Source organism: Curcuma longa, unplaced genomic scaffold (assembly GCF_044706935.1).
Source record: "Curcuma longa cultivar G26 ecotype Majalengka, Jawa Barat unplaced genomic scaffold, ITB_CL_G26_1.1 contig_19656, whole genome shotgun sequence".
NCBI lineage: Eukaryota > Viridiplantae > Streptophyta > Magnoliopsida > Zingiberales > Zingiberaceae > Curcuma > Curcuma longa.
In genome coordinates, this window is record NW_027431155.1 from 42,720 (window position 1) to 63,731 (window position 21,012).

The following is a 21,012-nucleotide window of genomic DNA, read 5'->3' on the forward strand; positions in this document are numbered from 1 at the left end:
ATACCAAGAGAGATGTAATGGAATTCATTTTAATAAATGTTCATCTATATAGAAAAAACCCATCGAACCAACGGTGAGCCATTTCGTTGATTAAATGGGTTCTTGAATAGTAATCGATTTTTTAACCCAATTATGGACTCAAATTGGGTTTGATATATATATTATTTTATATAAAATATATATATATTAAAGTTCTAAAAATAAAGTTTTGCTTAGGGCCTCAAAAATGATTAAGATGGCCTTGGGGTGTCATTGCCACATAATTAAGGGGAAGGAGGAGCGGTTGCTTTAGTGGGGACAGCAAGAGACAAGGGACCTCATCATGATCAGGGTTGACTTGGAGCATGACCTTTCAACGGTGCACCTGAACTAGACGCTATGGGATGCGATGGTGGTTAGGATGAATGACTATGGCTACCTCTGGACATTGGACCAATGCAATACTCTCACTTTGGAGGACTATGTGCATGTCTCATATATAAACTTAATCAAAAATCCAATCCATCATTATAAAACCAAACACATAAAGGTTAAACATCATTTTATTAGAGATTATGTAGCTAGAGGAGACATAGAAATCATGTAGCTAGAGGAGACATTGTGTTCAATTATATTGAGTCCAAAGCTAATTAGTTAATCTTTTCACAAAACCATTCCCGAAAGTTGAATTTAATCATTTATGGCTTGAGTTAGGAATGTGCACAATAGGATAAATTGTCTCCATGTTTTCTTCAAAAATTAATAGGAAAGCAATATTAAAATACTATCAAAAATTGAATATACCTAAGGTATTCACCACCTGGATCTGATTGAAGCATCTTAATATGCTTATCAAGTTGATTTTGTACTTCATTCTTGAATTCTTTAAACTTTTCAAAGGATTCTCACTTGTGTTCATTAGATACACATAGTCATATCTACTGACATCATCAGTAAAAGTAATGAAATACTAATAACCTCCACTAGCTGTTATATTGAAAGGGTCAGTTGGGAGATGCAACTAGGGGAGAGGTGGATAGATGCTCACTTTTGTGTGTGTGTTTGCCTATGATTGATTTAGTATATAGTGTAAAATATAAAACCAACTCAAAATATAAACCAATGCATAGAGATACAAGATATATATGGTTCGCTAGCCCTCATCTCGTACTCTATGGCTTAGATCCATTAGTGGATCACTTTCGAAATCCATCTTTCTCCTTCTAAAATACCTTTTTAGGTGGAGAAACTTCTTACAATACCTATTGCTTACAAAATAAATACAAGGGAATATAAAAATAAGACAATACAATTGAAATGAAATATAAATGAAGCTTTCTCTTTTGCTTTCTTTCTCTTTGAATTGCTCAAGTTGATTCCAGAATGCAACAACACTCTCACAACAACTTATTCTAGAAATTCCCTTTTGAGCCCCTTCTTATAGAGCTCCTATTGATTTCTGAATCCATCTAATTAGTTGACTGATAACTTATCCCAATCGATTGAGAGCCTAGTTGATTGAGCTTGCTTGTAGTCGACTCCCTGGCTCTACAATGCAACTTGAGTTGACTAATTCTTTATCCATTTGATTGGTCCATTATAGAATTGACTGTTGACTATAGCATTATCTAATCAACGACTCTTTTCCTATTTTTCATCAATAGTACTAATCGTCTAATCTCCGATATTAGTTGAATCGATAGATCTTGTCTCAGTCTATTGACTCCCAAATAGAAATATTCTATTGCTAGTAAACCAATCCAAGTCAATTGTCTAGTCGACTTGATTATCAATTGATCAAATTCTTGTATCAATCAACTAATACTTCAATTCCAACCAAACTAAGGTTGAATCATCATAGTGCCAAGAGACCCCATGTCTTCAATGCTTCCTCATCTACCTAGTACAAGTCAACTTCAACTTATCAAGATCTCTCTAATTATGTTTTACAGTCCTAACATAAATATTATGATAGTTTTAGGGTTGAACTCAAAATAACACTACTTTACCTAAGGATGAGAAAGTAGTTAGAAACCTAACAAAGCATTCCAAAAAAGGGTGGACCCATGCCTCGGATAGACGCATACAAAGAATGCATGACAATTCTAGGATAAAGAAGATAGAATTGGAGAATCAAACTTTAAGGGAAAACTTAACAAATTGAAAAAGACCGTTGAAAGGTTTACAAAATGAGTCTAAGGGTCTATACATGATTCTAGGAATGCAACGGTCAAAGTGTGACAGATGGAGTTTGGGACACTAATCATCATCGCCTAGGGCCGAAGTACCATATTATATTAAGAAAATATTTGACTACGCAATAGATAAACCATCTAAGGTGACAAATGCTAGGAAGACATTTGGACTTAGAAGGGTCACTAGAGATGGAAGCTCTAGTGAGAGATTTGTGAGTTCAATGATCCATGATGAGTAGAGAGTTTCAGGATGAGTAGGGAGTTTCATCTTAAGAAATTGATACATTGGGATTAATTTCATGCATAAGAACATATGAAATATGTTCAAAGGCATAAAATGATATTCAATTGTATGTAATGTCAAGTATAGTGAGACAATAGGTGTATTTTAGTTCGAATTGGTAGAGATAATAGTTTGGGATAAAAATTAGGACTTAAAGATAATACTTAATTGGTTTTGACAAAAGAGCCTAACTTGAAAATTATAATGATTTTTTGATAAAATTGAAGTTTTCCAAATAGATATACACAAAATTTTAAATCTAATTTGGAGTTGACTAACCATCCACAAGAATCTGAATCAGGGTATTCATTTGCGAAACTCAACTAAAATTTTAAAGTTGCCAATGTGCAGGCTATTCAGGAGTTTTGACCTTCTGATTTCCTCATATGGGCTGAACTTTAGTGATTGCAATCTTTTGCCTAAGAACCCTCGTATCTGAAATCCCGATCCTTTAATTTATAGTATTAAGTTGTTTCAGATGTTCATTTTTTTTTGAACTGCCATCAGGCTTATGTCCAAGAACAATAAAAACTGCTCCTGGGAGATAGCTGAGTTGGTTACGACAGAACAGAGTTGTAAAAATGAACAAAGATTCGAATCTCGACGAAGCCAAAACAATGCCTTCCTCCATCGTGGTCAACTGTAACTTTTCGATTTATTCCACCTTTTGTAGAAGAATAACAAAAGCTCAATAAACTTGAACTAGCCATCTTAGGAAGTGGTTAAGCATAACTATAATTGTCAGAACCATGAGCAATAACCATGCTTTTCAAATACATACACAAACACAAACACAAACACAAATGGAAAGCCTCCAAAATATATTACTACATTATGCAAGTGTATGACTTTATTGATCTTATTTGTTCATACTCTGCACCCAAAAAAATTGGGCATTTATCACTGCCAAGCGGAATGTGCACTCCAATTTTGGAGAATTATGTCAAATTATAAATTTATAAATCGTAAGTAAAGGAACAAAACAAAAGCACCTGTCTGACAGTCACATGAAAAGCTATCCCAAATAAGTCGAAATATTGGGCCGTGCTGAAGAACATGACTTGGAGCGGCTCCATCCATGTAAGAATCCTGAAGCAATGGGCTACAAATCAAAATTCATAAATGGAGGAGAATGATATTTGTTGCTACTCCTACGCTTTTCCAGCGGAACCAAAGAGGTGCATTTTCTCAGCAACCACAGCTTTCATTGCTTCCTTGGCTGATGCCATAAGATGAACCAAATCTTTATGAGGCTTCTCCAAAGACTCCAAGTAAGCATTCCGAACTTCTGTATTAACATTGAACTTCCTCACACCAAGAGCTATGCACTCCTGTTCAAACAAATTAGATTTGAGATTAGTAACATTTGGTGTTAAGATTGCTTGGAATTTTCATTTGCTTGGACAGAATCTACAGTTACGTGTAATCCTGCTCTAATTCATTTGAATCACTAATGAACTGGTCTGAATATATGGTAGTATCTACTGAAGGTAAATCAAATTGGATTTCTGATTCACCAAGTCTTTTGATTTACCATTTGGCATGTATCTACTGACTGGGTTCTTTTGAAGGCAAAATAAAAAAACACTCAAGCGCATGCAATTTTCATTGTGCAAGAATTGAGACAGGTAAATCGTAAAAGTAAAATAATAGTATAAACGATACTGTGTACCTTAACAAGATCACTCGGAAGTCCAGATGCACCATGAAGAACTAGATGTACTCCTTTGTTCGAAGTCAAAGTTCGAAGTTCCTAGCAAAAAATTGAAGGTTATATACTTGTATTGGTAGAACATAAAAAACATATATCCAGTTAGTTTAATAAGCCATATAATGTAGCTCAACACAAGCAACTCAATTTTGGAACATCAAATTGTCGGTTTACAATCATCAAGGAAAACCAACAGTGGCTCTTCAAATTCAAAAACAGAAAGAAAAAAAAAGGTATTGAGCATAGTACATACAGCATGGCAACAAAAGTACAGCAGGTTAATTAACAAGTTTATGGTTCAGTTTGTCCATTCAGAAAGAGTGAAGAAAAAAGGATCACAAAATATTCATTTACCAAAGAACATCGAAATTATTGAGGGGTTATCATCTCAAAAAATTGAAACCAGCCAGGTACAGCTTCATTAACTTCAAACTTTGTCCAAGAGGTTTTCAAAGTGAGATATCTTTTTCTTGTCAGTTCATAACACCTTGCATGACCCACTACACGCCTTGTCTTCGGACTATCAAATACTAACCTGGTTGCTCATTCAAATCAAAGTGAATTTTAAACCATAGTATTGCTTCTAGCTATTCTTCGTTTTAGTAAAGAAACAAGGATAACGTATTAGCCATGTTTGTGGCCACAAACTTTTGATGTAAGGATTGTGAAGCATGCAAATAAACTGTGGGAAATCAAGCAGTTTAACCATAATAGAACAATCAAGAAATTTGCATCTCAATTAGGTACTAATTGCAAGAAGAATAATTTATACAGAATGACAATCTTGGACTCATTAATATAACATGAGCATGTCACGACTGTGATTCTACATAACAGATGCATCAAATTTCCAATTTCTGTGCAGACTCATTAAGTACTTACATAGAACAAATCAAGAAATTTTATTGTGTTTGGTACAAAGTTGTAAGAATGTATTTTATGCAGAATGATGCAATATCTGACATTAATTAACATGAGCAGCTCACAACCATGATTCTACATAAAATATTTATGCATGGCTTTCAATTTCCATTCAGGATCAAGTATTTCAAGTTGCCATTTGATGTATGACTACATATAGTGCTAAAAAGATCAATTAATATGCACCTTTAGTAACTGCAGCCGAAGATTTGGACCACTAGAAGGGTATTTCCCATGCACATTACCAATGCACACTGCTAAAGCATCAATTCCTGTCTTATTAATAAATTCTTCTGCCTGAAATTGGAACACCAAAAATAAAAATGATTTTCAGTATGATTGATGTGGATGAGCTAAATCCTGCAGAGGTTACATGCCTGCTTAGCATCTGTAAGTCTAGCTTCATAGTCTTCAACTGTCATGTCATCTTCCGTGCCCGACAACCGACCAAGTTCAGCTTCAACAAGAATGTCTTTATCATGTGCCAATGTCGATATGAATTTTGTGTATGAGATATTCTCTTCAAATAGGAGATGTGAACCATCAACCATCACTGAATTGAATCCCTAAAAGATCCATAACAGATTATTGGAATTTTGGCAACAGATATTAGTTTGCTTTAGTTCCAAGTGCATGACACAGCCAGATATCAGATGGAGTAAGAATATTCATTGATACCTACCAAATCGAGAGCTTCAAGTATCTCAACTTTTGAATTCCCATGATCGAAGTGAACAGTAATTGGCACCTGCCGCAATAAAACTGATGTCAATGATATTCTTTTAATTAAGAAGAGAGACAATTTCCAAAATCAAAAAAGACATTAATAATTCTATGATACCAACAAAAAGTAATTAGTGCAAGATGACGTACAATATTAAATCCATTAATAACTGGAAGTAAAACTTCTATACATGATCCAGGAAAGATTGGCTAACATAGCATGAGTGACTTAACAATAGCAGAAGAAACAAGTATCCAAAAGTTAAGTTTCTGTCAACTTGCAAATCTAGTCATAGTATAGTGATCCTACGACCTCAATATAGGTGATAAACCTATAAACGGAAGATAAAGTAACTATGTTACTCAGATGTGAATTGGTGTTGGGTATGACTATTTCTAAAAATATTTATATGTGATCAATAAGAATGTGCCACCAAGTCTAAGTGTTAGAAGTGTTGGAATGTGAATAGAATAGTATGACGGGAATAGACAAAGGGTCCAAGTATCAAAGAGTACAGAAATAGAAAACTTGATGACTAAACATGTCAGAGGTTCTTTGCTTGTATCTTTCTGAATTTAAACAAAGAATATGTTGAGATTAAAGGGAAAATATTCCTTGTTAGAACCCTAGGTAGCCTCCCTCAACCTCTATATGTATTATGACAAATATGGAATATTACAAATAAATCCTTTATGCTTGCACATTTACACATGAACCTCTTGCCCATAACACTCCTCTCAAGCTGGTTCAAATTCTTTGTAAAAAAACACTTTGTTCAAATATGTTCAACTTTATGTTCTCTTAAAGATTTGGTCAACGAATTTGTTAACTAATAGTTAGAATGATGATCTAACTTTTTCGCTAATAATCAATATCTATATATGCTTTATCCCCGTATGAAGCACAAGATTCCAATCGTATGCATCACAACTAGATGATTACAATAAAGCTCCATTAGCTCAGTATGGGTATATCCTAGTTTGGGCATCAAATGTTTAAGTCACATGAGCTCACATGTTGATAAGGCTGTGATTCTATATTTTGCTTTTGCACTTAACCTTATTGCCACTGTGTGCTTTTTACTCTTCTGAAAAATAAAATTACCTCCTAAGAAAACACGATAACTACATGTAGATTCTCTATTTGGAGGACAATATGCTAATTTGCGTAAGAGTAACCTATGGCCTAAATATAACCTCAATCGAGAAATAAGATATCCTTTTGTTGAAGTATTTTTCAAGCAATTGCATTGTGAGATATCAATAACTTCTTTTGGATGAGCAATTCATAAACCAAGGAAGTACTGAAGGTTATCCAAATATTTGTTCTACAAATGCTTGATGAAGGTAATCTTTTAATTTCAAAATTTGAATGGAGTCATCACTAGTGATGAAAAAATTTTAGCTTACACACGACCAACCTTCCTATGAGCAACAAACCTCGAAGGTTGCTCTATATGAACTTCCTTCGAAAGATCACAATAAGGGAAATCATTCTTGATGCGAAATTAACCAAGGGGCCAATGAAAAGCAACTAGTGGATGAAAGAGGCAAATTATAGCAATCTTGCCACTGGAGAATGTATCAAGGTAGTCAACACTATAAATTTGTGTACCCTTTGCGACTAGGTAGGCCTTAATAAACAATACCATCTGGTGAGCACTTAACAAAGAAAACCAATTTGCAACTCATGGTGAACTTCCTCGAATGAAGAGAAATAAAAATACCCAAGTGTCTTTGGAAATGAGAGCATTTATCTTGTTAATCATAGCTGGTTACTACCACGGATCTAAAAGTGTCTTCAAACCTGGGAACTAACTATAAGAATAAAGAGGAGGCAAATTATTTGGTGACACTTACAAACACCTTTACAAGAAACAATGGGAATGCCCAAGTTAGAACGATGACTCTAGAGAGGGTGTTGGAGTGTTGCCATAGTGCAATAATCAAAGGTACACCTGCAAGGGGTGCCTCAAGTAGTGGATCACAAGGGGGTGACTAAGGTAGTGGACAATAACAAGTAAGCGATCGGTGAATAGAGAGTGGTGGAAGGTCCATAGGTGGAAATGGAAAAGACAATCGGGTAGGAGCAGAAAAGATTTTCTTTACTACTCAGATAGAGATAGTGTAGAGGGAAAGAAAGAAGTGGACTCGAAAAAGATACCATCCTGAGAGACAAAGGTCTGATGTATATTATAAGAGTAACATAGATAACCTTTTTGTAGACAACTATAACCATCTAAAATGCAGTTGATGGAAAGTGGAGACAACTTATCACAAGGACACCAGGTGAACCAAGCAAGTCCACCAAAGATCTATAGTGAAAGACAATATATATCATCTTAAGTAAAGAGAATACTAAATAAAGTTTGCAAGTGTAAAATGAAGGATGATATATGGTTGATGTGATAACTTGTAGTGAGAATAACAACACTTTAGAAAGAATAAGGGACCTACAGGTTTAGAAGTCCAGGCATCCGAATAAGATGTTGATTCTTGCATTTTGCTACACTGGAAGTGTATGGGGACATGAAAACAGATGAAGAATACCAAACTCAATAAAAATGATTGAAAAGAGTGCAACATACAAGGAGGAAAGGATAGAAACAGCTGAGGCCCATCTTCCCTTGACAACACCATGTTGTTCGAGAATAATCATTTGTACAGGTAACAAAATATATAAACTAAAAGTATAACTAACATGAATTGGACTCAAACTATCTCTATGAACTAGAGAAAAGGGTCCAAAAGCATCCTTATAAACACCAATAAGGAGGAAAGGAGACCTAATACACTTACCTAACTACATGATTCAGATTCAAGAGTTTGAAGATTGGAACTTATATGCATCAAATTTTGGGAGTGAGGAATGACCAAAACGACACTGAATTTAAAGAGGAGATGGTGAAGCCAAGAGTCATAGATAATGGAGGCACATCTAGCTAGTACAACCCAGGAGACTCATGCCCTAATTCAAATACCTTACCTGTCCTAGAATCCTAAACTATAATAGCCATATCAAAGGTGATAAAGAAATTTATTGATTTATTAAGCTTCTTGATAGACAATAAATTCATTAGAAACACAACAATAGAAAATACATAACGAATGTGATAAAGGAAAATGAACAAGGTGTCACACAGGCAACCAATAGTACCTTATGGGCTTATGATGCGACCACTAGGATGAAGCATTAACAATGATTTAGAGCAGGAGAAGACTTGATACTCCTTTGTTGGTACAACAATGATGGGACTGACATTATCAATGAGAAAATAATAGAAAAGGGGCTTTGAAATGGATACCAAAAGGGGCTTTGAAATGCTTAAGTAATCCATCGGAACAATCTTGTTCTTATTGTTGGTCTCCTCAAGATAGTGATATTTGAGGGATGTAGAAGGCTCTTGGCAAGGCTAACTGGAGTAAAAACAGGCTAAAATTATGACTATGGAAGGGCCACATAGGAATGGACTGCAAACACTAATACTTTGGCATTAAAATAAATTTTTGGGTTCAATAGGAAAATTGGGCACTTCCTAGGATTAACCTAGAGATCCATCTAAGGATGTCATCTTGACTAGATCCGTGAAAGGGCCAAATAGGAATGGACTGAAACACTAAAGCAATTAAAATAAAAATAAGAAAATTGGGCACTTCCTAGGATTAACCTAGAGATCCATCTAAGGATGCCATCTTGACTAGATCCGTCGAAGCAGATGCTTGGTGATTTGGTAATCAAGTAGAGAGAGAAGACAACAAATAGCGGAGTAGATGCAAACACAAATGCAAGCGGAGTAAACATCAATGAAAATGTTAAGGGGCTAACAAGACTCATGTGAACGCCAACGTGACTCAATGAGGCTACATGATGCACAAAATAGATGAGGAGAGATGCGCAACCAAAGAAGATGAGGAGAAGTGCATGAAGAAGAACGTAGGATAAATGCCCACAAAATGATGCATATGAACATAAGATCCAAGATAAGCATCGGAGATGAATCTGATAACATGTTGAGATTAGGGGGAAATACTCCTCATTAAAAGGAATCTTTAGAAGTCCTACAAAAAGATATATATGCATTTATAATCCTTACAACTCTTTAGAAGTTTATGAGGTGCATTAGCATATTTTTTATAATAATCACTAATCTTTTTTATAGTATCAACATATGTCTCTCTTATACACGAATTATCAATTTGGTCTATTGTAGGCAAAAGGACCAAATCAATAGTCTAATGAGTTTTAACCTAAAAATTACTTTTCCTTAAGATAGTGTGTCTTGCAAGAATCGTTAATCATAGTGAAAAACACGATAGTCGATAGCCAAGGACTCTTTGGGACAATCAAGATTTGAATCTTAGTGAAAAATACGATAGTCGATAGCCAAGGACTCTTTGGGAGGCTCAAGTAAAGGAATCTTTAGAAGGTTCAAATGAATGCCATTCTTGAAAAGCTTTAAGTGAAGGAATGCCATCAAAGATCCTTGGGTGCTCTAGAAAAGCTTACTAAAGTAGGCAAAGATTCGACAAAGCCGAGGCAATGCCCTCTCTCGTAGTGGTCAACTACAGCTTCCCGATTTATCTCCTCACAGATGGTCATGGGGTCGAGGATTTCACCTTTATGCTGAAATGTAAAGGATCCTTGGGGGCTCATTAGAAGGCTTAACTTAAGGATTGTCAAAGGTCTCTTGAGAATATTCAAGTAAAAGATTGTGAGATGATATTTAGGCGACCCAATAAAGGGTCATTAGTGGTTTCCTAGGAAGATTCAACAAGGTTGTTAGCGATTCTATAGGTGTTATGATTAAAGGATCATCAATTTTGGGATAAAGGTTTTGATGGCGTAATAAGGGTTTTTGATGAAAGATGGTTTTCAATGTAAAGATTGTTGAGATAAGATTTTGATGACGAGTTAAGGGTTTTTGATGAAAGATGGTTTTCAGTGTACTCCCAACTAAGAGTTGAGGTTCTATTAAGGGTTTTTCGATTTCAAAACAAAACAAATTAACAACAGGCTCTTTAAGGGTTCAATATCAAGGGGCTTACTAATGCTGCAAAATATCAACCTAGCGGGTGACCATCTGTGGAGAGGTAAATACTAAGGCATTATTAGAGGTCGCTTTACAAGTCTTAAGTCAGAGGATTTTTTGCTTTACAATCATGACATTAAGAGAGTCGTTTAAGGTCAAACTATTGGGGAGATCCCCTAAAATTTTGGTGTTATCAGAGGAGTCTTTTGAGGTTAATATAAAAGAAATCTTTTTACAATTAAGTCATCTCAGTCAAATTATTAAAAGCATATTTTACCATTATCTCAATCGAGAAATTTTGTAAGGTTAAGTCTTGTACTTCAATTATGAAATTTTGATAAAGTGAAAACTTTAGGTGTGTTTTTGGTCAGGTAGAATAATAACTATCCCATAAAGTTTCCAAACATTAAGTTTATATTCAATCCTTTTGCCTTTATAATAAATACCCTCTACTTAAATAAATGAAAATAACTTGTATTCCATTAGAATTTTTGGTCTGAGACCATTAATGAATCGAAGGTCGACCTAGGTTCTTTGCTAATATCACTTCTACATAAATTTTCAAGTTATGCTCGGTATTCTGCTACACCTCAGTGTGATTATTTTAGCCTTATAAACTCCTTTATATTTATTATTAAAGTATGGTGTACCATATTTTATCTAAACTTGCATTTCATTTCAAATCAATATCTGATAGGTTTCGTACCATCACTAAAGGCTTAAACACACAACCAATATTTCCCAAGAGGTTCACTAAGGGTGAGTTTGGCAAATCATACATGTCATGATAGCCAAAGAAGTCTTTTATTTCAATTAAACAATCAAGGAATGCATGAGGATCCATTCTTCTATAAAAAAACAAAACTTTTATCCTAATATATCAAAGCTTACAAGAGTTATCATTTCTAGAAATATGACGAGTTCTCTTTACACATAGGATTGTGTGATAGTAGGTGATGTTTTTATATTTCATAAGGCTATAACTGTATGAATGGTAATATTTTCAAAATCATTTGGATGGTGCATTTTAATTCTCATAAATCTAAGTTCATTTTATATTTTGGTTTTAGGACCTCTATGACTAACATTTATATCTGTCATCTCTTTTATAGTAGTGGATGTAATTTCTTTTCAACATGTTAATCTAAGATTTTTGGTAATTAATGGTTCTTATAAAACAAAAGCATGAAACATAATATAATAGATGTAATTAAACTAAATGTGGCATTTAAATTTTTGATAGATGATGCTTAAAGTAGGATAAAAGATAATACATGATGGTCTATTCATGTTTTCAAAGATATACGATGTTATGTATAGCCGTCAATTTGGATTGGACCCGCCAGGTTGGGTGCGTTGGATTGAAATTTTATCAACCCATTTTAAGATGAATTCAGATGGGTTGACCCGCCTAGGCCCGCGACCCGCGTGGGTTAGCCCGCGGCGGGCTTGGATTTGGCCCGCGGATTGAGAAAGTTTATTTATTTATTCCAAATTTTAAAATTAAAGTAGAAAACTCAATGAATTAATGGGCTTGATCCGTTTAAATTATAATTCAAATTTAAAATTTTCAACTTGATCAATTTAAATTGTAATCCAAACTTAAAATTTTTAAATATCTTTAATATTTTTTTATTTTTTGATAGGCCCGTGAGTTGACCCGCCTAACCCGCAATCCGCCTAGGGTGGGGTTGAAGATTTTCCAACCCGTTAAGTTAGTGGGTCAGCCCGCCCCGCCGCGTCATTTGATGAGTTTTTAGTGGATTGGCCCGCTCCGCTATGGGTAGGCCCGTGTTATGTAGAAAATTTGGTGAGAAAACTAATTTAATGCAGAAAATTAAATTACCAACTAAATAGGAGCGGTTGTATTTTTACTAAAATTATACAAGTTTTGTGGAAGTTGAAGTTGCCACGGTGTTTGTGTTGATTAGATGAATTGTACTTGATATCACTTCTTTTTTGTAAATTCCTCTTAAAAATAGGATTTATAATGATTTCCAACTTTGTATCAGATCCCAAAACAGGCTCACCATTTAAACATTTTGTTTCTTTTGATTTTTTATCTTTCTCAAAGAGGCGACATGGCAAGAAAACTTCTTAAGTAATCAATGGAAACTTTGGCTAAGAGTATGGAATCATGACAAGATGCAGGAGTGATGGCTAGTCTAAAGCAAGCATGGAAAAGGTGGCAGAGAAGAAGAAAAAAATAGATTTTTTGGTTGGTGAGGTTTTGGATGATGATGCTGTGGACAAGCAGTTGAGGTTTAAGGTGATTGTAGAAAATAGTGTCGATTTGATGGGGCAACGTGGGTGGAGATGGCATGCCATGGCGGTGTGTAGGATATAACATGAATGGATCCAAAAGGGGACTTTGTAATGTCACGGTAAGTGGGGCTCAGATATCATTTAATGCAGCACGAATTAATTGTGCTAACAAAAACTCAACCTCTCAACTATGAGGAAAAAATATTAATTAAAAGGTTAGCATTTCATGGGATCCTAAATCCCTTGATCCTTTTATCAAGTGACTATAAGACCTTTTTTTTTTAAATAACATACTGTATTTCAGAAACTTTTACAATCTTTTCTAAAAAATATAAACAACTTAAACATTTAAAAAAATATATTAAAATTCAATAAAATTGAAGAAATTTAAAACCAAAAACTTTAAAGAAAACCCCTAAATATTTCTCTAAATCTCAAACTGAATCAACAAAGTTGTAAATTTGAAGAACAAAAGCAGTAAGTCATGTCAGACGTGCAGATAACGACTATTGGGGCAGGCAGTTGGGAAACTGAATGCATAGAATTTTAAAGGCAAGAAAATAACCAAGTTGACTACAAATAGTCGAGACTGTATCATTTTTCCTGCAAGAGTGCAAACTCTAGATAACATGCACTTACACTGGACATTTCAGCAGCAGAAATGCAACATGAAACTAAAGGAGCACCACCGTGTTTCAGAGCACCTGGGTGAACCTGGAAACAACAAAAGTAGGATAACTAAGAATTGAAAATTGAAGGAAATTGTTGGGAACAATCAAAGACAATATTGTGTATAGAAAAGCTGATCATATTAAGCATTAGATCACAGATTGAAATTTCCAGGTCATTTCAATTTTCAACTGGGAGAAATTAGAATACACAATTTTTTTTAGTAACTATGAAAATGGTTACACATGATCAGATTGAAAATTTTCATCTGATAATTAAAAGGGAAATGATCTGCATACATTTACACATTATAGATTGTATTTGTGCCAAGTCTATTACTAGGGAATTCAATTCTGGAGAGTTATCTGTTGTCTCATTCTCACATAAAGGAGGTGAATCAATGTGAGTTGACTATAAGCAAGTTTCTAAGATGAAGTCCACCCACCTCCACAATTTGACAAATGAATATGAAAACAGGATCACATATTCATTTTTTTTCATGACAGAATCTAACAGAAAAGTCAATAATGGAGGAAAATCACTTCTAAACACATCTGAAAACTAGAAACTATACTTGTTATTCATTTTACTTTGCAAATCAATAATCCATATTTTGTACCTGCAAAATTGCAGGACTATTTTCAGCCTCAGCTGCTGAAACAACTGCTTCAATTCCTTCAAGATTATATACATTGAATGCTCCAACAGCATATCCACCCTTCTCAGCATCCTTATGGCAGAAGGTTAAAGTATACAAATACATGTCAATATAGATTTCAGCTAGCACAATCTTTAATATGGTAAAAAAGAACACAAGCTTACACGAAGAATGTCTTTTGTTGACCGAGGAGGGCGAATCCAATTCGTTACAACATCAGCAAGAGCATTGTTATCACCCACATTACCTTCAGAAATCAAAACTAATATTTAGGGAATATAGTGATGCCAATCTGGATTGGTGTGTTGTAGAGACCTATACAACCTGGGAAAACAATATATGGGACCCCTGGATGACGGCTTTCTGGACCTAGCTGCCATAAGGGAATACCTGCTAATGCTTGTCCAATTACCATAGCACGCTTTGCTTCTAAAGCTCTTGTAGCAATATCTGAAGAAGTAATTCCACCCTGACCATCAAAACTGAAGATTAGAATGAAAAAATACAGATGTAAATTTTGCTATTAAAGTTGCACATGCATTCCAGTTTTCATTAGTTCAACAGTATTGCATAGCATTCAAATGTAGAAAACAATTTTATACATTATCATAATATAAAAGAGCACTTTTGATGGAAGAAAAAGGTTCATCACATGAGGAACACATAAGAGGCATCATGGTAGTTTGCTGTGTACCTTGGCAAGGATATAACGGGGGCGTGTAATAACCCGTTGCACAATAGCAACCAGAGAGGAACTGACTTTTGAATTGATATCTAAGCTTTCTTCAGGAGCTGCATAGGAGTACAAAAATGCATATGATATTTAGAGGAAAATTAATTATCTGGGTATTGCCATTAACTCAATGTGTGCAGATGACATAGGAGACGTTCAAATGAAAACCACATAAAATGCATCTTTTTATGGAAAGTAGGGACAATGCCCCCACATTAATTGATGAGGCGTACATAGAAGTGCTAACTATTTGTACAGTATATATATTGGGAACTTATGTGGGCCTATCTATAAGTGGTGCACGAGCAAAGTCAACATGATGGAACATTAACATGGACATTTCTTGAAGAAGCATCTAAATGGTCTATCCACCTGAATCATCCAGTTCACATACTGCTATTTGGCATCAATCTTGCATTGTAAAGATTTGGTTCACTAATCTATATAGCCCATAGCTGTCCCAGTCAATGAAAATGCATAAGACTGAGTAATTGATGAGGAAGAATACACTTCATGAACCAAATACTTCATGAACCAAATACCCAAATAATTAAACACTGTTCTCTATGAATAGATATAATTATGATATAGTGAAAGCACATAAATCAGGATCAACAGTCCAAAATTTCTAATATATACTTAGTATGAGGATTATTTGAAAGTGTCTTGTGAATTTCTTTGGTTGTTGAGATAAGTCAAGCAATAAAAATAATATTAAAAAAACCAAGACTCAAGAATTTATTGGTGGATTTACAACTCAACAATGCATGCCTGTGACTTCAAGAAGAGTTACACTTTTCTCTAGCAGTGAATTTGGTTCCTTGGATTAGCAATGTGTCCCAAATAGGCCAACTTAAGCACGCTAAGCAAATTGGATGGGCTAAGCAGGATAAGCGGACTGGGCAAGTAGAGATGACTGGAGTGAGTTAGTAGGTGGTCAGGTGGGTTTATAACTCCATAAATATTAGGGTGATTGTCTATTGAAACTTTTGCCTATATGCATCGTGATTGTTAAGAAAATATTTTGATTCTCTTTAACATGGGATAATTTTATTGTGTGCAAGTATGCATGATATTTATGGAGTTACAAATGTAGAAATTCTTTGACGTGTTGAAGTCATCTTGTGTTAGTTGTCGGGTGGAATGGTAAATTCCATCTATGCCAACTAGCACGGCTCGACACTTCGATCCTTGATTCTTCACATATTTTATTTATTTCATGTGAATTTAGGTATTCTTCATTAATCATTCTATTCTCACGCCCCACTAAAATTGTACCAAAAAGAAAGAACCACTGCTCAAAATAGTTTGTACCTTCAATGGATGTATATTATTTAGGGTACTGTAGCTTAATCATTGGGAATATTTTAAGGTACCTTAAGAATTCTCCAACGACAGATCACTTATTTTGGGTATTTGACCATTAGGCATATATATATCAAATTAGATGTGATGGATGTAAGACCATGGTTTAAAATCTCAAATCGTATCGGAGTTTCGGTCTATGACCGAATAATATAGTTTCGACACCGTATTGTACCATGCCGATATGGTTTCAATATTTTTTTAAATATAAAATATATTTATTAAAAATAAAATATTTAACATAAATATTAAAACAATATAAAAAATAAAAAAAGAAATTTTTAAAAAAGGAAAAAAATATGAAATACTAATAAATAAATAAAAATTTTATTACATATTTTTTTAAAATAAATAAAATATATAATTAATGAGATAATTTTATTATGGTTTAATTAAGTTTATTTAAATTATTTCTATCATAGCTAGGAGTTGATTTAGTTTATTAATCTAAGTTTTAATTAAAAATATCAACCCCTCCATGTGTCGCAAAGCCCTAGCGCCCACGGTCACGTTACCCCCCCCCCCCCCCCCCCCCCCCCCCCTCTGTCGCAGCCGATTGAGTTGTGCGACTCCTCCACTACGGTCAACGCGGTCATGCGACCCTTCTGTCATTGCCGATGGGGTCGCGTAACCCTTCTTCTACTGTCGCAAGCCTCGTCCCGATCGGCGAGCAGAACGAAATGTTTCTCCCATGTCATCCGGTACGGCACGAGATTTCAATCCATGTGTAAGACTATTCTGCTTTTAAGGAAAGGCCTCTTATTTTGGGATAAAGGTCATCCTCAAATTGTATGATACATTGAAATATATTGGGCAAATTCTTCCATAAATAGATGATCCATATTAGTCTTATTATGGAAGTTTATAACTTTTTTGGAAGAGCAAGAAGCACATTGTATTGTTAGGTTGAGTTAAAAAAAAGTCTATAGCTATGGACTTTGTGAGATGTAAGCTTAATTAAGTCAAATAGTTGATGACCAAGTTGGGACATGCTAAAATTAGAATGGTAATTCTATTCTTTCTATAAACAAATCCATGAAATCTTGGAAGTCCATAACTCTGAAAGCATAAGCCTACATAAAGGAAAATTCACAAACATAGAAGAAAGGATAAAAGCATAAGTCCACAAATAAAAGAAAATACACAAACAGAGAAGAAAGGAAAATACTGACATTTTCCAGTAACGAGTTGCCTGCTGGTCACCAGAAGAGTATCCTTCCCTGCTTTCAGAGAAACACTTGCAATTTCAGCTACACGATTGATCTCTTCATCCCGTTCTTGAAATGATTTCATGGAAACTTTATCAACTGAGACCTGCTCCAGAGAAAAGTGCCATAACTCAACGACACATGAATAAGAAAACAAGGAAATTTGTATATGCAACACAACATAACCACATGATGAAAAGTTTCATGTAATCGATAGAAATTTCATGGTCGATTTGAAAGAGGAACTAACCTCAACACATTTTAGCTTTTCAGCAAATTTTGATATGAGTGCTTCAACCTGAGCATAGGTTCATAGAAAAAAATAAAAGAGCATGATTAAGTCATCTGAAATCACACAAGAAACACAGGCATAAAGAGAGAAGAATAGACCTGTTTTGTGGTTTTAGGAACGTATGAGCCCACAATTATGAGGCCTCCTGTATTGATTTTGGTTATGCCAACATCACTTGGACGGATAGGAGGTTTTGCCTCTATTCCAATTCGAGCTGATACAAAGCTTGCAGCAGTACGACATAAGAAACGTTTTCCTTTGACTTCTGCCTGTAAAGGTTTAGAGAACTAAGATGCAGCAAATCTTATATGGGTAAGCTTGGAAAACAGAGAAGCTCATATTCATACCTGGATCATTCCTGCAGCAAAAACGGAAATGTCTCTTTCACTTGCAGCATTTACAATGCAAATAGAACCCTGACACACATGGAATGCATTTAAGGTTTATATCAAAAAGGACTTGACTGCAGCATGCGTGAGATAAACACTATGCTATACAAACAAGATAAAATATAAGAGTTCAAAGAAAACAATGTGCTTCAAATGATATGAAGTTCAAATAAGCTACAATCCCAGTTCTTGTCTAATGGAAGAATGAATTAGAGCACCCTTTTCAGATTATGTTGCCAACTCCAGGGATTAGTTACTTCTGCATTGTATAGTAATGTTGTTTAGCATTTCTGGCATACCTGTAGTAGCTTGGTTTGCTACTCTAGCATATAAAATTTCAGTAATGGAAAAACCAGTAGCATCTTGCTAATTTAAAAAAAGCTAGCAGATATTAAGTCAATCTTTGTATACCTTTTTCAGGGTACAAAGAAGTTCGCAAACGGCAGCTGGCCCTCCTTTACGCAATAGGTTTATAGAAACTGAAGATACATTGCTGGCTGCAACTCGTCCTTTTGTTTTCTCTTCAATCCACTATAATTTATATTGACTAGTCATTCGCTAAACCTGAGCCCTGAACTGAAGTAACAATTGAACTGACAAATTTATCATTAACTCTACCTCTCTTAGATTGGAAGAACTGTACCCAAATGCAGCATCCTTGGCAAATTCAGTTTCTCCAGCAGGAACAAGCCTACATAAGAGACATGATGAAACTTGAAGGCAGGGTGGTTTTTCGAATTCACAATTCCAATGAGTGAATTGAGTATTTACCTATCTGCATCAGCAACATAGTGGATGTCATTAATAGTATAACGTCCTCCTTGTAGAAAGAAAGGACAAATAATCCATGCATCCATCTCTCCTAGTACTGATACAGCAGCATCAGCTTCCTGGAAATACATTTACAATTAGATAATCAAGATAAATCTTTGCACATTATTTGATCTACCAATAAAGAAAGCCAAAACTTCAGTATATGCTAGTGTCAAAATTTGCATGCCACTGTAGTCTGATTGCCATTTTGTGCCTCATTAATATATATAATCAGTGCCTATGGACAATCCAAATAGCATGTGTAACATTTTCATCTCAGTGCTGCCTAAGAACAAAAAAAGGTATGGTCCCCCATGCAATTGCAAAATAAACACATTCAAATCTTTACCTCAGGAAAGTGACCCCGAAGAGTTGAATCACCTCTTAGTACAATTGTGTAGTCAATGCCACTAACAGTTGCAGCTGCAGCTTCTACATTTCTACATATATCTTTTGTCAACAAAATGGCCTGTGAAAAGCCAGATGTAGTTTATTACTTAAAGAACAAAACAACCCACGATTCCGATAATAATATTTCTTTGGATAAGAGACAGACAGATTGATATGACCTCTAACAACTGGCTATAGATGATACCTTTTCAGTGGTCAGAGATCTTGAATTAGTTAATATAAAAAAACATCTCGGTCTTTTGCTGAACTGCTCCACAAGGATATCCACTTTCCTACATTTCCAAACTTTTGCAATCAATAAGGAGAAACGAGCTATCTAGAAAATCATACTACACTAAAATTTTGCTAGCCATTGCAAAACAAATCATGGAAAACCTAAGGTAAACATGGGATTAATAATCATAAGATCCACTAATTACAATTCTCAGAGATAAATTGTGATATAATTTCCAGGATGCTTACCATTCTGTCAAGACTTCTATGTCATGAACCGTCTGAGTTCCTGTGGGATCGTCATCTAATACTACGAGAACTTTTGATGTTTCTTGACATTGCAGTGAACTAACACACAAGGGATTGGTGGACCATTCTGGTGGGAGGGATTTGAAAATATCTGCTTTACTGATGAAAGGGATTTTCCCTTCAACTCTCACACCAGTTAATGTCTCATATACCTGTCAAGTAAAAGAGCAGTGCTTCTACAAAATCAGCAACCTAACCAATAAAATAATATATTTCCTTGCACTAGATAGAGACAAGAAAGGGAATAGACGAGTTCAATAACAAAGTTAAAACTTAATATTAATGAGTAGTCAAGGTAAAGCAATAACACTAGTTTAAACTAATTAGCACGTAGTTTGTTAACTGGATAAGAACATTTTAACAAATGAGAGAAAAGACTATTTGATTGCAGTTATCTCTTAACAAAAACAGTTCTGATGCAGGCTTATTTCTTCAAGGTGATGTAAATATAGGAGAAAATTATAAACAAAAAAAATGAAAAGAAAAAGAGAAAAGATGAAAAAGACTAAAACTATACACGTGGTAAGAAATCATCATCGAACTCCCAATTAAACTTTGTTTCAACATGAATATTTTGATCACTGGTGTACAATGTCTATCAATCGAAAGATCCAGAGAATGAACATAGATAACTATCAGACTTGAGGAAAAAGAAAAATAATGCTCCCTTTTTCTTCAATGCATGATTAATCCACATTAATTATACATGATGAATCAAAATCCAACTTGGTTTAATTTGAGTCTAACTCAAATTCAACCCATGCATGATAACTTCCATGCATGTAACTTCCTCTCTTCTTTATTGCATAATTAATCCACATTAATCATGCATGATGAATCAAAAT

The 21,012-nt window shown here is 34.7% G+C and overlaps 1 protein-coding gene across 1 annotated transcript; it reads right to left on the reverse strand.

The window, feature by feature from the left end:
- Nucleotides 1-3,281: 3,281 nt before the first annotated feature.
- On the reverse strand, nucleotides 3,282-20,319 carry LOC141817195 (uncharacterized; the record flags this gene model as incomplete). Its single annotated transcript, XM_074704856.1, is given in 20 exon segments — nucleotides 3,282-3,788; nucleotides 4,130-4,210; nucleotides 5,276-5,382; nucleotides 5,463-5,655; nucleotides 5,772-5,837; nucleotides 13,747-13,821; nucleotides 14,396-14,506; nucleotides 14,599-14,681; nucleotides 14,759-14,903; nucleotides 15,129-15,226; nucleotides 17,705-17,846; nucleotides 17,991-18,038; nucleotides 18,131-18,301; nucleotides 18,380-18,448; nucleotides 18,833-18,952; nucleotides 19,040-19,112; nucleotides 19,193-19,311; nucleotides 19,584-19,703; nucleotides 19,830-19,917; nucleotides 20,108-20,319. Coding segments are annotated over 18 exon segments (1,935 nt in total), but the record flags the coding sequence as incomplete, so codon positions are not given.
- Between the last annotated feature and the right edge of the window lie 693 nt (nucleotides 20,320-21,012).